This window comes from Entelurus aequoreus, linkage group LG06 (assembly GCF_033978785.1).
Source record: "Entelurus aequoreus isolate RoL-2023_Sb linkage group LG06, RoL_Eaeq_v1.1, whole genome shotgun sequence".
NCBI lineage: Eukaryota > Metazoa > Chordata > Actinopteri > Syngnathiformes > Syngnathidae > Entelurus > Entelurus aequoreus.
In genome coordinates, this window is record NC_084736.1 from 80378113 (window position 1) to 80395907 (window position 17795).

The window sequence follows — 17795 nt, forward strand, 5'->3', positions numbered from 1 at the left end:
AAATAAATAAATCCCTGACTGGAAGGATAGACAGAAGATCAACAATACTATTAAACCATGTACATGTAACTACACGATTTATAATTCTCAGCCTGGCAAAGCTTAACAATGCTGTTGCTAACGACGCTAAGGCTAACTTAGCAACTTAGCAACCGGACCTCACATAGCTATGATAAAAACATTAGCGCTCCACCTACGCCAGCCAGCCCTCATTTGCTCATCAACACCCGTGCTCAGGTTTTACCCGGCCCGCGGGATGAGTTTGCTAAGTATAAAAAACGAGCGGAAATTTTTGAATGAAAGAAACTGCTGTTCTAAATGTGTACACTAGATGTCGCAATAGCAATTATTCGTATCTTTGTAGATGACGCTACAATACACTGAGCTGGAGATATTCGGCTTACTGTGCTGGAACAGGTCGCTACGTTCTGGCCCGGAATTACAAAACAGGGGGAAGAAGGCGGCACAGAATGCAAGGAGGTAGTTATCTCTATTTATTAAGATGTATAATACAAACCCCGTTTCCATATGAGTTGGGAAATTGTGTTAGATGTAAATATAAACGGAATACAATGATTTGCAAATCCTTTTCAACCCATATTCAGTTGAATATGCTACAAAGACAACATATTTGATGTTCAAACTCATAAACATTTTTGTTGTTGTTGCAAATAATCATTAACTTTAGAATTTGATGGCAGCAACACGTGACAAAGAAGTTGGGAAAGGTGGCAATAAATACTGATAAAGTTGAGGAATGCTCATCAAACACTTATTAGGAACATCCCACAGGTGTGCAGGCTAATTGGGAACAGGTGGGCGCCATGATTGGGTATGAAAGTAGATTCCATGAAATGCTCAGTCATTCACAAACAAGGACGGGGCGAGGGTCACCACTTTGTCAACAAATGCCTGAGCAAATTTTGAACAGTTTAAGAACAACCTTTCTCAACCAGCTATTGCAAGGAATTTAGGGATTTCACCATCTACACTCCGTAATATCATCAAAGGGTTCAGAGAATGTGGAGAAATCACTGCACGTAAGCAGCTAAGCCCGTGACCTTCCATCCCTCAGGCTGTACTGCGTCAACAAGCGACGTCGGTGTGTAAAGGATATCACCACACGGGCTCAGGAACACTTCAGAAACCCACTGTCAGTAACTACAGTTGGTCGCTACATCTGTAAGTGCAACTATGCAAGGTGAAAACCGTTTATCAACAACACCCAGAAACGCCGTCGGCTTCGCTGGGCCTGAGCTCATCTAAGATGGACTAATGCAAAGTGGAAAAGTGTTCTGTGGTCTGACGAGTCCACATTTCACATTGTTTTTTGGAAACTGCGGACGTCGTGTCCTCCGGACCAAAGAGGAAAAGAACCATCCGGATTGTTATAGGCGCAAAGTGTAAAAGCCAGCATGTGTGATGGTATGGGGGTGTATTAGTGCCCTAGACATGGGTAACTTACACATCTGTGAAGGCACCATTAATGCTGAAAGGTACATACAGGTTTTGGAGCAACATATGGACGCCCCTGCTTATTTCAGCAAGACAATGCCAAGCCACGTGTTACATCAACGTGGCTTCATAGTAAAAGAGTGCGGGTACTAGACTGGCCTGCCTGTAGTCCAGACCTGTCTCCCAAACTGTGTTTGGCATTATGAAGCCTAAAATAGCACAAGGGAGACCCCCGGACTGTTGAACAACTTAAGCTGTACATCAAGCAAGAATGGGAAAGAATTCCACCTGAGAAGCTTCAAAAATGTGTCTCCTCAGTTCCCAAACCTTTACTGAGTGTTGTTAAAAGGAAAGGCCATGTAGCACAGTGGTGAACATGCCCTTTCCCAACTACTTTGGCACGTGTTGCAGCCAGGAAATTCTAAGTTAATTATTATAAAGTTTATGAGTTTGAGCATCAAATATGTTGTCTTTTTTTATTTGCAAATTATTGTATTCCGTTTATATTTACATCTAACACAATTTCCCAACTCATATGGAAACGGGGTTTGTAAATAGTCATGACAATAAAGAAAACACATTGAATGAGGAGAAGGTGTATATTAACATGAAATACTAGCAAATAAAATACAGTAAAAGGTATTTATTCAGTGGTACTTCGGTTTTTGCATGCCCAACTTTCCGCATTTTAGAGTCAAACCGATTCCTTCAGTTATGTGGACGTTATGTGTGTGTGTGTGTGTGTGTGTGTGTGTGTGTGTGTGTGGTTTGTTTGTTCATAGAAAACACACGGAACGATGAACAACTCCATGTTCCTTCATGTCAGAGCAGGATCAGTTAAGCAGGAACTCAGAGCGTCAGGCAAAAAAAGGCTTTTCACAGTCTCTGTGTTCTTTGTGCCAAGTAATCCACCTTGGGGCCATAGAAAGTTGCGACTGCCAGCACTTTGATAAGGGATATGAGGAAACAATCAAGAAATAACTTGTGAGGGTAAATGCTCATTTATCCGTTTCGTTCCTCGTTTATGTTTATTCCGCATTGTTGTCTGCATTTAGGACTGAAATTATTCCCTACAAAAATGAACTTTGCGATCACATTTCTGCGTGTTTGGAACGTGATATTTATTGTGGGGAGAAAAAGGCTATGATTTTGATTCGGTCTACGGCAGACCTTTTAGAAAACGGAATGAAAACCGAGGTACCACAAATTGGGGCCCTGAGCAGAATTGTACTTGGAGCCACTCCTACCTTCATTATTATTATTTTTTATTTTTTTTATTTTTAAAAATTGTTAAGTAATATTATTTTGTGTGGAAAATAACAAATCATTCAAATTTTTAATGTATAAATCTTACTAAATATTTTGTGAGCCGGTATGACTTCCATAAGAAATACAGTCGTGGTCAAAAGTTGACATACACTTGTAAAGAACATCATGTCATGGCTGTGTTGAGTTTCCAGTCATTTCTACAACTCTTATTTTTTTGTGATAGAGTGATTGGAGCACAAAAAACATTCATGAAGTTTGGTTCCTTTATGAATTTATTATGGGTCAATTTTAGTTTCATCTGACCACAGAACTTTCCTCCAGAAGGTCTTATCTTTGTCCATGTGACGCAGGGCCGGCCCGTGGCATAGGCCGTATAGGCAAATGCTAAGGGCGCCGTCCATCAGGGGGCGCCACGCCAGTGCCACAAATGTTGGAGAAAAAAAAAAAAAGAAAAAAAAAGTTGGTGCTATTATTTCTAAATACAAAAAATAATCCCACGTTAATTAAAATGCAAATTAAAGCCTATTTAATAGAAATATTATTTGCCACAGCATTGCGCCCCCCCCTCCCCCCCCCTCCCCCCGCACGGTGCGCCCCCTCCCTTCCCGTATCATGACTCTTTTTGGACGTCACCACATCAAAAAAATCAACACAAGATGTCAAAACGGCCAAAACTGTCAGGTGCCCAGGGAAGAAAAAAGAGAAAAGAAGAGGAGAAACGAGAAAAAGACAGAGGTAGCAGGTAGGTAACGTTAGCCTACATTAAATTATTTGTCTGTGATAGTAACCTGGCTCTTTAGCATTAAGCTAATGTTACATGATCCGGCAATTGCTAATCAATAAATAGCTAGTTCTGTTTTAACGTCGGGTTAATATTGTGGAGGGGGCTAATTGTTATGGAAAATAATAATGTAACGTTAAGTAATTACAGTACTCCCACCTTACATTCCTCATGGACATTTGTTTTAGATCTTTTAAGCAGGTGTTTTTTGTTGACATTGTTATTGCCTTCTGGTTAGCTAATGTTTGCTCTGCAGGTAATAGTCACCTTTCCACCCCTTTATATATTATGTATAGTTGTAAGCCTAGTTGTTAAAGTGCACATCATTAATGTTAATTAAGCAATATCACATGAGAGGGAATGCTGTTTTTTAATTTGAGCACTGCTGTGATTCGGTTAAAGATAATCATAACATAACATTCTCATATAATATGTTAATTTGCTTTCTTTAAGTAAAAAAAAAGGTCAAAGACAAAGCTATTCGGTTTCTTGTGAGTATATACACTTCACTGCCGATGTGGGGGGGGCGCCACCTAAAATCTTGCCTAGGGCGCCAGATTGGTTAGGGCCAGGCCTGATGTGACGTGTGATGAAACAAAAATTGAGCCGTTTGGCCACAATACCCAGCAATATGTTAATAGGCCTTTAATCCCATGTACACCAGACCTACCATCAAGCATGGTGGTGGTAGTATTATTGGAATTTTTTTTTTTTTTTTTCATAAAGAAATACAATCATGTGTGCTTACGGACTGTATCCCTGCAGACTGTATTAATATATTTTGATATATAATGTATATATTGTGTTTTTTATGTTGATTTAATGAAAAAAAAAAAAAAACATTTTTTTTTTTAAATTTCTTGCGCGGTCCGCGGCCCTGTGGTTGGGGACCACTGCTGTGAAGCACCAGTTCCATTGGCAGCAAAACAGACCCAGAGCATAATACTACCACCACCATGCTTGACGGTAGGTATGGTGTACCTGGGATTAAAGGCCTCACCTTTTCTCCTCCAAACATATTGCTGGGTATTGTGGCCAAACGGCTCCATTTTTGTTTCATCTGGCATCACATGGACAAAGATAAGACCTTCTGGAGGAAAGTTCTGTGGTCCGATGAAACAAAAATTGAGCTGTACATTTTCAGTTGACCCATAATAAATTCATAAAAGAAGCAAACTTCAGGAATGTTTTTTTTTGTGACCAACAAGTATGTGCTCCAATCACTACATCACAAAAAAATACGAGTTGTAGAAATGATCGGAAACTCAAGACAGTCATGACATGATGTCATTTTTTGACCACGACTGTGTGTCATTATATTATATCAGTGACGGAGCAGGAAGCGGCTGGGAATACATCATTCATAAATTGACATTTTGATACACAAATAAATACCAAAAAGTACTAAATGTCTCCTGTCTTGTCGCACAGACGACAACAGGCGGGACTACGAGAGAGACCCCAGCGGAACGCCGATCCACGCCGACCCGGCCCACCAGCTCATGTCCCGGGTCCTCAGCCCCGCCCTCCCGGTCCCGGGAGGCCTCCACACCGTCCCCCTCTCCGCCGGTCGCCCCAGCCCTCCCCACGACCTCCGGTCAGACCCTCACAGTCTAGCCCCGGACACCTTGCACCACCATCCCTACAAGTACCCCACCAGCTACGAACACTACTTAGGGGCCAAGACCCGGCCGTCCCCTTACCCTTTACCCGGCATCAGAGGACACACGTACCACCACCACATGAACCCCGCCACGGCGAACATGTACTCGGCCACCAGCGGGCCCTCAAACTACGACTACGGCCCCAGATAGCGACTGCAAAGGGGTGCGGTGTGTAGTGGAAACCCGGGACTTTTGGAGGGTGCAGTGCAACCTGCGTGGTGCGTTCAAAGACTCCCCCCTGCTGTATTTATTTAAGCCACCTCTGCAGGCCCGCCTCCGGCAACTGAGCCCGCAGAACGAGGAGGAGAACACGTTTGATCACAGACTGGAAGTGATTTTTTTTTTTTTTTGGTGTGTGTGTGTGTGTTGAATGCACTTTTGGATTTTTTTTCCCCTTGTTTCTAAAGCTTTCTAAAAAAAAAAGAAAAAGAAAAGCCATATGTTATATAGTTCCTCCACCGTGTAGGTGGACAAGATGTTTGCATGCCGGAGAAAGGGTTGGCGAAACACATCCGATGTGTTCTGGTCGGAGGAGAGAAGCGAAGGTGGACATCGCCACGGCACTGACTCGCAGGAACTCGAACGTAAACCAAAAAGAAGCAGAATGACTTGTTCTGTGTCTGTAAAAATAAACGTCACGTTCTTGCAATGCAGCAAAATTACACGTATTTGTTGCGTCACACAGTCCATAAGCAACACTATGTAAACATGGATTATAGTAGGTGGGTCGAGTAGCCAGAAATTGTACTCAAGTAAGAGTACTGTTACTTTAAATCAGGGGTCAAAGCAAGAGCTACTTCTTGGGTACTGATTAATGCCAGTTTGATACACACTTAAATAAATTGCCAGAAATAGCCAATTTGCTCAATTTACCTTTAACTCTATGTTATTATTAATAATTATTGATATTTACACTTAATTGAACGGTTTAAAAGAGGAGAAAACACGAAAAAAAAAAAGACAATTAAATTGTGAAACATAGTTTATCTTCAATTTCGACTCTTTAAAATTCAAAATTCAACCGAAAAAAAAAGAAGAGAAAAACTAGCTAATTCGAATCTTTTTGAAAAAAATTTAAAAAATAATTTATGGAACATCATTAGTAATTTTTCCTGATTAAGATTCATTTTAGAATTTTTTATGACATGTTTTAAATAGGTTAAAATCCAATCTGCACTTTGTTAGAATATATAACAAATTGGACCAAGCTATATTTCTAACAAAGACAAATTATTATTTCTTCTAGATTTTCCGCAACAAAATTTTTAAAAGAAATTCACAAGGCTTTGAAATAAGATTTAAATTTGATTCTACAGATTTTCTAGTTTTGCCAGAATCATTTTTTTGAATTTTAATCATAATAAGTTTGGAGAAATATTTCACAAATATTCTTCATCGAAAAAACAGAAGCTAAAATGAAGAATTAAATTAAAATGTATTTATTATTCTTTACAATAAAAACAATACATTTACCTGAACATTGATTTAAATTGTCAGGAAAGAAGAGGAAGGAATTTAAAAGGTAAAAAGGTATATGTGTTTAAAAATCCTAAAATCATTTTTAAGGTTGTATTTTTTCTCTAAAATTGTCTTTCTGAAAGTTAAAAGAAGCAAAGTAAAAAAAAATAATAATTTATTTAAACAAGTGAAGACCAAGTCTTTAAAGTATTTTCTTGGATTTTCAAATTCTATTTGAGTTTTGTCTCTCTTAGAAGTAAAAATGTCGGGCAAAGCGAGACCAGCTTGCTAGTAAATAAATACAATTTAAAAAATAGAGGCAGCTCACTGGTAAGTGCTGCTATTTGAGCTATTTTTAGAACAGGCCAGCGGGCTACTCATCTGGTCCTTACGGACTACCTGGTGCCCGCGGGCACCGCGTTGGTGAACCCTGCTTTAGAGATTTATTACTCAAGTAAAAGTAAGGAGTAGTCACCCAAATATTTACTTGAGTAAAAGTAAAAAGTATGCTGTGAAAAAACTACTCAAGTACTGAGTAACTGATGAGTAACCTGTTCGTTTAATGATGACGGTGACAAATAATGCACAAAAACATAAAAATAGCAAAGAGCAAATTCAGAGTCAGGAATATCTCTTCAGCAACTAAAACAATAATATATATAAAATAATAATACATTAACATAAAAAAAATGAAGGCAAATTGAGCCACAATAATTTAACAGCACCATAGGCTCAGTAGGCAGAGATTACAAAGGAAAATAACAAGTTAGCCTTTACGCAAACCATAAACTGATAGGTGTGGGCTGCACCTGGGAACACACTGTGCACTTCTGATTGGTGTTTCTATGCATGTGTGTGTGTGTGTGTGTGTGTGTGTGTGTGTGTGTGTGTGTGTGTGTGTGTGTGTGTGTGTTGAAAGTGATTCATAGCAGGGAAGCTAACATCAGCCTACGGTGACAGCCAAAATATCTACTAACGTTACTTACCGCAATGGGCTTCCTCAAATTTGACGTTGAGTTCATGTAAGCTTAAACTTGTTGTTTTGTCATGTGACCGCCTGGCTCTGTTTGATTGGTGAAACGGAGTCAACGTCACCAGTGACTGCATTTGATTGGTGAAACGCAGGCATGCGATAGATCCTACTTTGAAGGTCTGTCTGACAAACCAAAACAAACAAAGCGCGCATTAACAGATCGATAAACGTAGTTAGCTCGATTTATCCATCCATTTTCTACCGCTTGTCCCTTTTGGGGTTGCTGGAGCCTATCTCAGCTGCATTCGGGCGGTAGGCGGGGTACACCCTGGACAAGTCACCACCTCATCACAGGGCCAACACAGATAGACGGAAAACATTCACACACTAGGGACCATTTAGTGTTACCAATCAAATACACAAATTTGTGTGTCACACACTCCATAAGCAACACTACATAAACATGGATTATAGTATCAGTGGTCCCCACAATGTCATAACGTAGCACTCACTTTTGTACAGTATTTTATTCTTCAAAACCAGGCTGTTTCTGTTCCGATACAGGGGGAAGAAGGCGGCACAGAATGCAGGGACGTAGTTAGCTGTGTTTATTAAGATATATAATAGAATGGAGTGTGAAAACTAATCCAAAATGTGTGTGTGTGCGACTGTGTGAAGTGAGTAAACGTAGAGTGTTACCGGAAGTGTTGAGCGAGGTGCGGAAGACCAAGAGGGGCAAGGCAAGCTCGGAGGTCCGTGGGCAGGCGTGAGGTCAAGGGCAGGGGCGAGGCGTTAAGAGTCCGTGTCCAGGCGGGAGGTCGAGATCCAAAGAGGCAGCCAGTGGAACCAGAGGGAATACGGGGAGACGAGACACACAGCTCGTGACGCGGGAACGGAGGAAAGGCTGCTGGAAGACGACATAGGGACACGAGACAAATGAACATGGAGGGAGAGAAACACAGAGAGAGAGAGTTTGCATAGAGATAGAGATATTTGCATTACTGTACTGGAACAGGTCGCTACGTTCTGGCCCGGAACGCAGGTTTGCACTGGCTTAAGAAGCCCAGGGAGCTAATCAGCGACAGGTGTGCAGATTGCTGTTTGATTGGCGATTGAATGCGCAGCGTACTGGAACAGGTCGCTACGTTCTGGCCCGGAACGCAGGTTTGCACTGGCTTAAGAAGCCCAGGGAGCTAATCAGCGACAGGTGTGCAGATTGCTGTTTGATTGGCGATTGAATGCGCAGCGTGACAGTTTCTCTCCGAAGGGAACACATCTCATGCACCATAAGTAAAAGGACATAGAGCAGGGGCATACGAGGGCCGGAGAACAGGTTTTATCCGGCCCGCGGGATGAGTTTGTTAAGTATAAAAAATGAGCCAAAATGTTTGAATGAAAGAAACTGCTATTCGAAATGTGTGTCCACTAGATGTCGCAATAGCAATTCTTTGTATCTTTGTAGATGATGCTACATATGTACATAAAATAAACCACATGATGTTAGTGCACCAGTCGAGGAAAATGATCAAACTACATAAATCAGTACCGGTACCGGTCCATGGATCGATTGGTACAAGAAATGTATAAAAAAAAATTTTTTAAAAAAATAAAATTAAAAAAAAATCTTTTTTAAAAAAAAAATTAAATCCACATAAAAAACACAAGATACACTTACAATTCGTGCACCAACCCAAAAAACCTCCCTCCCCCATTCACACTCATTCACACAAAAGGGTTGTTTCTTTCTGTTATTAATATTCTGGTCTCAGACCATCCTGGAGGTCCTGGGTCGGCCAGGTTACACGTGGTGTGCGGTTGACCGTCGTTGGTAGAGAACACGGGCAACGGCGCTTCATTCCTGACCGACTGCACGCTCCCTCAACACTCGCAACACCCGTGGCGTTGCAGTGTGTGAGAAAACTGCACATTTGTAGTGGCCAGCAGGGCCGCCCCTCGCTGTGCGTCGGGCCCCATTCTGCAGCAAGACGGCGCTGGTAAAAAAAACAGTACTATTATGGTCAAATTTTAGCGAGTAATTTTTTTTTACAACACTTTCCTGAAAATCTGCTCCTTTTTTTTTTTAACCAAAAAGTACGGAGCCCCTAAAGGGACATGGGGGATTTTTTTTTTTTTTTAGACATTTTATAAAAAATAAATAAATATTATTATTATTATTATTATTTTAATAAAAAGTTTCTCGTGCGTATGAGATACATATTTAAAAAAAAAAATTCCCCCATGTCCCTTTAGGGGCTCTGTAAAAAAGTTACATTCCCTGATTTTACAATACATTACCGTAAAATGAAAAATGGTACCACTGATGATTTTATGGTAAATTTCTGGCGCCTGAGCTGCCAGTTTTTGACCTGAAAATCTATGGACACCTTTCTTTTTTTTTTTTTTTACAGTGCATTACTGTAAATAAAAAAAAACGGTACTATTATGTTAACATTTTAGCAAGTAATTTTTTTTTTTTACAATGCATTACTGAAGATTAGCTCCTTTTTTTTTTTTAACTGAAAAGTTACATTTCCTGATTTTATGGTAAGTTTCTGGCGCCTGAGCTGCCAGTTTTTGACCTTAAAATCTACTGACTTTTTTTTTTTTTTTTTTACAGTGCATATAAATAAATTAAAAAAACAGTACTAATATAATACAATTTTGCTAGTAATTTTTTTTACAACGCATTCCTGAAGATTTGCTCCTTTTTTTTTTTTTTTACAAAAAATTACATTCCCTGATTTTACAATACACTACCGTAAAAGGAAAAATGGTACCACTGATGATTTTATGGTACATTTCTGGTGCCTGAGCTGCCAGTTTTTGACCTTAAAATCTATGGCCACTTTTTTTTTTTTACAGTGCATTACTTTAAATAAATAAAAAACGGTATTTTTTTTTTTTTTTACAATGCATTACTGAAGATTAGCTAATTATTTTTTTTTAACCGAAAAGTTACATTCCCTGATTTTATGGTAAGTTTCTGGCGCCTGAGCTGCCAGTTTTTGACCTTAAAATCTGACTTTTTTTTTTTACACAGTTCAATACTGTAAATTTAAAAAAAAACAGTACTACTATGGTAACATTTTAATAATTTAAATTTGACCTTTTAACTTTTTTTTACAACGCATTCCTGAAGATTTGCTGGCGCCTGAGCTGCCAGTTTTTGACCTTAAAATCTATGGCCACTTTTTTTACAGTGCATTACTGTAAATTTAAAAAACGGCACTATTATGGTAAAATATTAGCAAGTAATTTTTTTATTTATTTTTTTACAATGCATTACTACAGAGCCCCTGGACATGGGGGAATATTTTTTTTTAATAATATATATATATATATATATATATATATATATATATATATATATATATATATATATATATATATATATATATATATATATATATATATATATATATATATATATATATATATATATATATATATATATATATATATATGTATATATATATATTTGTTTTTCAGACATGTATCTTGTGCGCACGAGAAACTATCTCTAAACTTTTTATAAAAAATTTTTAAAAAATTCCTTCTTTTTTTTTTTCAAGAGACACTTTTTATAAAAAAAAAAAAAAAAAATTATTATTATTTTTTTTTATAAAACTTTTCTCGTGCGGACGAGATACATGTCTGAAAAAAAAAAAAGTCCTTTTTCCTTCAGGAGCTGAAGATTAGCTACTTTTTTTTTTTAAATCGAAAAGTTACGTTCCCTGATTTTATGGTAAGTTTCTGGCGCCTGAGCTGCCAGTTTTTGACCTTAAAATCAGATTATTATTTTTTTTTACAGTGCATTATTGTAAATTAAAAAACGGCACTATTATGGTAAAATTTTAGCAAGTAATTTTTTTATCTATTTTTTTTACAATGCATTACTACAGAGCCCCTGGACATGGGGGAATATTTTTTTTAAATAATATATATATATATATATATATATATATATATATATATATATATATATATATATATATATATATATATATATATATGTTTTTCAGATATGTATCTCGTGCGCACGAGAAACTATCTATAAACTTTTTATAAAAAAAATTTAAAAAATTCCTTTTTTTTTTTTTTTCAAGAGAAACTTTTTATAAAAAAAAAATTAAAAAAAATTATAATTATCTTTTTTTTTTTATAAAACGTTTACAAAATACATGTCTGAAAAAAATAAAAAAAATTAAAATTATAAAAAAATGTCCTTTCCCCTTCAGGAGCTCTGTACATTACTGAAGATTAGCTACTTTTTTTTTTTAACCGAAAAGTTACGTTCCCTGATTTTATGGTAAGTTTCTGGCGCCTGAGCTGTCAGTTTTTGACCTTAAAATCAGATTTTTTAAAAAATTTTTACAGTGCATTACTGTAAATTTAAAAAACGGTACTATTATGGTCAAATTTTATCAAGTAATTTTTATTTTTATTTTTTTACAATGCATTACTACAGAGCCCCTGGACATGGGGGAATTTTATTTTTTTTATAATATATATATATATATATATATATTTTCAGACATGTATCTCGTGCGCACGAGAAACTATCTCTAAACTTTTTATTAAAAAAATAAAATAACTTTTTTTTTTTTTTCACGAGAAACTTTTTATTAAAATAGAAAATATATATATAAATTTTTATTTTTTTTAATAAAAAGTTTATCGTGCGCACGAGAAACTATCTTGTGCGCACGAGATACATGTCTGGAAAAAAAAATAAAAAAATTTTTTTAATAAAAAATGTCCTTTTCTCCGTACATTACTGAAGATTAGCTCCTTTTTTTTTTTAACCTGAGCTGTCAGTTTTTGACCTTAAAATCAGATTATTTTTTTTTTTTACAGTGCATTACTGTAAATTAAAAAAACGGTAAAATTTTAGCAAGTAATTTTTTGATTTATTTTTTTACAATGCATTACTACAGAGCCCCTGGACATGGGGGAATATTATTTTTTTTATAATATATATATATATATATATATATATATATATATATATATATATATATATATATATATATATATATATATATATATATATATATATATATATATATATATATATATATATATATATATATATATATATATTTCCAGACATGTATCTCGTGCGCACGAGAAACCATCTCTAAACTTTTTATAAAAAATTTTTTAAAAATTCCTTTTTTTTTTTTTTTCAAGAGAAACTTTTTATTAAAAAAAAATTATTATTTTTTTATTTTTTTTATTTTTTATATAAAACGTTTCTCTTGCGCACGAGAAACTATCTCGTGCGCACGAGATACATGTCTGAAAAAAAAAAAAAAAATTCTAAAAAATGTCCTTTTCCCTTCAGGAGCTCCGTACATTACTGAAGATTAGCTACTTTTTTTTTTTAACCGAAAAGTTACGTTCCCTGATTTTATGGTAAGTTTCTGACGCCTGAGCTGTCAGTTTTTGACCTTAAAATCAGATTTATTTTTTTTTTTTACAGTGCATTACTGTAAATTAAAAAAAACGGTACTATTATGGTAAAATTTTAGCAAGTAATTTTTTTATTTATTTTTTTACAACGCATTACTACAGAGCCCCTGGACATGGGGGAATATTATTTTTTTATAATATATATATATATATATATATATATATATATTTATTTTTTTTCAGACATGTATCTCGTGCGCACGAGAAACTATCTCTAAACTTTTTATAAAAAAATTCCTTTTTTTTTTTTCAAGAGAAACTTTTTATAAAAATTTTTTTTTTTTAATTATAATTTATTTTTTATTTTTTATAAAACATTTCTCTTGCGCACGAGAAACTATCTCGTGCGCACAAAATACATGTCTGAAAAAAATAAAAAAATAAAAATTATAAAAAATGTCCTTTCCCCTTCAGGAGCTCCGTACATTACTGAAGATTAGCTACTTTTATTTTTTTAACCGAAAAGTTACGTTCCCTGATTTTATGGTAAATTTCTGGTGCCTGAGCTGTCAGTTTTTTACCTTAAAATCAGATTATTTTTTTTTTACAGTGCATTACTGTCAATAAAAAAAACCCAGTACTAGTATGGTAAAATTTTTATAATTTTAATTTAAAATTTTTTTTACAACGCATTCCTGAAGAATTGCCCCTTTTTTTTTTTTTAACCAAAAAGTTACATTCCCTGATTTTACAATACACTACCGTAAAATGAAAAATGGTACCACTGATGATTTTATGGTACATTTTTGCACCTGAGCTGCCAGGATTTTAGAATAAAATCTATTAACTTTTTTTTTTTTTACAGTGTCGCCTTATAATGACTGCACAGCCTGAACAAGGTCAGTATAAACATGTTTTACATTTGGCCCCCACTTTGGGCATCCCTGATCTAGATCTTTGAGTTCAGCCCAAGAAAACAAAAGTGTTGGTAATAATTAAGGGTATTTTGAATGGTGGTGCTCCTCCACACGTCCCCCTGAGAGGACATCATTGCTCACATGTCCTCTGACAGTTTGGTGATATTTAGAGAAAATAGGATATGTGTGAAAAAGCCTGCTCGCAGCATTTTGATGCAAAGGGAAACTGAATAAAGTGTTTTTGTGTCCTGAGCGCAGCTGCTTGGAGGGGGAAAAGGATGCCTGAGGCCGCTTGACCTCTTGCTGTTTAATGGCTTGTAAAGGTGTCAAAGGTTAAATAATCTTCCCGCTCATTTAAACGCAGACTAATTGACTAAGTGAGCTTTCATCAGCTTTCATTGGGACATTTGACAAAATACTGACTTTTTTTGTTATTTCTGGCATCACACATGTAAGAGTAATGATGGTGGAAGACAAGCAGACCTGACAATAAAAGTGTTGTTTGTCCCTCAGCTCATAATCCTGTTTAGTCTGGCCAGGAAGCGGAGGTTGGAGATGTGTTGGCCGCCCCGGTGCGTTGTGTCGCCGGTCTGCAGGGGCCGAATGATGCTCGCTCAGCAGGATGGACCACGACGCCACGTCTGTAAGACAGGCTGGGAGGCAGGGAGGGTCAAAAGGCGACAACATGACACCAGTTTTTTTTTATTTTGTCAGGTTTTTTTTGTATTTACAGTCACGGTCAAAAGTTGACATACACTTGTAATAATAATAATAATAATAATAATATATTTTATCTGTAAAAATCACTTTACATTGAGTAAACAACCTCAAAGTGCTACAGTGTATTAAACAAAATAAATAAATAAAAAGATAATAAAAAATAAATAAAAATTAAAGCTGCAAGCAGCGTTGGTCGGGTCCGCATTTTGGCAGGTGTTAGTCCTAGGTGTCCCAATACTTTTGTCCAGTGGTAGTCCTGAGTCAGACCTACATAGAGGTTTTTGTTGCATGTCTCTACGATATTCGTACTGGGAGTTAGAGGAAGTTTTGTCTGTGTTTTTTTCTTAGGTGCTGCGGCACAGTGGTTCTTTTCTTTGAAGGCTCGTAAAATCAAAACCGTAGCACTTATTAAAACGCTTTCGTCAACTTTTAATCAGAAGGGTTCAATCTCTCTCCTGTAGTAGTTTGAAGCCAAAACGACAAACGCGCTCAGAGGAGATAATGTTTGATGTTTGGTGACCGCTTTTTAAAAAAAATGTGTTTTGAAGTGGGGATATCAAACTTTCTGTTGATTTTTGCTGAAGGATTTCAATCTATGAAATGTAGGTCTAAGTGAGACCTACATAGAGGTTTTTGATTCATGTCTCTAAAACGTTCCTACCGGAAGTTACAAGCAGTTTTGTCTGAGTTTTCCTCTGAGAAGCAGTTTTGTCTTTGTTTTATTCAAAAATTGCGCTAGAGCGCAATTTTGAGTTTTGGGGTTCGGTTTTTTTTTAGATCGCAATTTCCACCAGTCCCAATGTGTGTAAAAATTTTGGTGAGTTTTGAAGTATTTTAAGGGGGTCAAATTACAGCTCAAAGAGTTTTTAGTCATTTTTTGTGTTGAAGGGAAAATTGACAACTTCCTGTTGGTTTTTGCCCGAGGATGTGAAATTATGAATTGTAGGTCTAAGTGAGACCTACATAGAGGTTTTTGTTTCATGTCTCTACGACCTTCCTAGTGGGAGTTACAGGCAGTTTGTTTTTTTCCTAGGGGGCGCTAGAGCGCAATTTTTATTTTTGGGGTTTGTTTTTTTTTTTACTAAAGTGTGCTGTCCCAGTTTTTCTATGTGTGTATAAAATTTGGTGAGTTTTGAAGCATGTTAGGGGGGGCAAAGTAGAGCGCAAAGCTGCGGAATAATAATCAACCTTACAATTTCAATAGGTTCCTTTGTACCTGTATAAAGGACTCCCTGTGGGAGTCCTTTATACAGGGTACAGGCGGACCCTAATTAAAGCTGCAAGCAGCGATGGACAGGACCGACTTTGACGGCACATAAAATCCAAACCGGAGCAGTAATTGAAACTCTTTCATCAACTTTTAATCAGAAGGGTTCAATCTCTCTCCTGTGCTAGTTTGAAGCCGACACGACAAACGCGCTCAGAGGAGATAATGTTTGAAAAAAGGTGACCGTTTTTTTTTTTTACAAAACTTTTGTTTTGAAGGGGGAATTGCCAACTTCCTGTTGATTTTTGCTGGAGGTTGTCAATACATGAAATGTAGGTCTACATAGAGGTTTTTGTTTCATGTCTCTACGACCTTCCTACTGGAAGTTACAGGCAGTATTGTCTGAGTTTTCTTCCTAGGAGCAGTTGTGTCTGTGTTTTCTTTCTAGGGGGCGCTAGAGCGCAATTTTGAGTTTTGGGGTTGGTTTTTTTTTTTTTATTAGATCGCAATTTTTGCCAGTCCTGATGTGTGTGTCCAGTTTGGTGAGTTTTGAAGCATGTTAAGGGGGTCAAATTACAGCTCAAAGAGGCAAAAGTGACTATTTTTACTAAACGTTTATTTAGAAGGGGGAATTGCCAACTTCCTGTTGATTTTTGCTGAAGAATGTCAGTGTATGAAATCTAGGTCTAAGTCAGACCTACATAGATGTTTTTGTTTCATGTCTCTACAAGCAGTTTTGTCTGTGTTTTTTCCTAGGGGGCGCTAGAGCGCAATTTTGAGTTTTGGGGTTTGGTTTTTTTATTAGATGGCAATGTTCGCCAATCCTGATGTGTGTGACAAATATGGTGAGTTCTGAAGCATGTTAAGGGGGTCAAATTACAGCTCAAAGAGGCGGTGGTATAATAAAGAATAATAATAATATAATAATAATAAAACCTTACAATTTCAATAGGGTCCTCTGTCCCGAAGGGACATTGCGGTCCCTAATAAAACTAGAACAGCCAAATAGCTAAAACTAGTATGCATATATCTAAAAAAAAAAGGCTTTTTTAAAAAGAAGGGTTTTTAAGCCTTTTTTAAAAGCATCCACAGTCTGTGGTGCCCTCAGGTGGTCAGGGAGAGTGTTCCACAGACTGGGAGCGGCATAGCAGAAAGCCCGGTCTCCCATTGTTCGTAGCTTTGTCCTCGGGAGGTTGGAGGAGGTTAGCCTGTCCGGAGCGGAAGTGTCGTGCGGAGGAGTAGTTCTTTGAGGTAAAGAACAAGGTATGTAAAGAACATCATGTCATGGCTGTCTTGAGTTTACAATCATTTCTAATTTTTTTTGTGATAGAGTGATTGGAGCACATACTTGTTGGTCACAAAAAAACATTCATTATTACTTCTTGAAGTAATAATCGACAGATTAATCGATTATCAAATTAATCGTTAGTTGCAGCCCTAATTTACAGTAACGCACTGTAAAAAACAATTACTTGCTAAAATTTTACCACAAAAATAACAGCAGTACTGTTTTTTTTAATTTACAGTACAGCACTGTAAAAAAAATGACTCGCTAAAATTTTACCACAAAAATAAAAATTTTCTATTTACAGTAAAACCCTGTAAAAACAAAAAAACTTGCTAAAATGTTACCATAAAAATAACAGCAGTACTGTTTTTTTTTAATTTACAGTAACGCACTGTAAAAAAATTACTCGCTAAAATTTTACAACAAAAATGACAGTGGCTGTTTTTCTATTTACAGTAAAGCCTGTAAAAAAAACACTTGCTAAAATGTTAACGGCAGTACTGTTTTTTATTTATTTACAATAACGCACTATAAACAAAATTTACTTGCTAAAATGTTAACGCAAAAATAACAGCAGTACTGTTTTTTTAATTTACAGTACCGCACTGTAAAAAAAATGACTCGCTCAAATTTTACAACAAAAATTAC

At 36.4% G+C, this 17795-nt stretch overlaps 1 protein-coding gene across 1 annotated transcript in view; it reads left to right on the forward strand.

Annotated features, from left to right (window-relative positions):
* The window catches only part of LOC133651678 (T-box transcription factor TBX1-like), a 23666-nt gene extending 17683 nt beyond the window's left edge, over nt 1–5983 (forward strand). Inside the window, 1 exon segment of the mRNA XM_062049695.1 lies at nt 4937–5983. Within this exon segment, the coding sequence (XP_061905679.1) occupies nt 4937–5319 (383 nt within the window). The 3' untranslated portion in view covers nt 5320–5983.
* The last annotated feature ends 11812 nt before the right edge of the window (nt 5984–17795 follow it).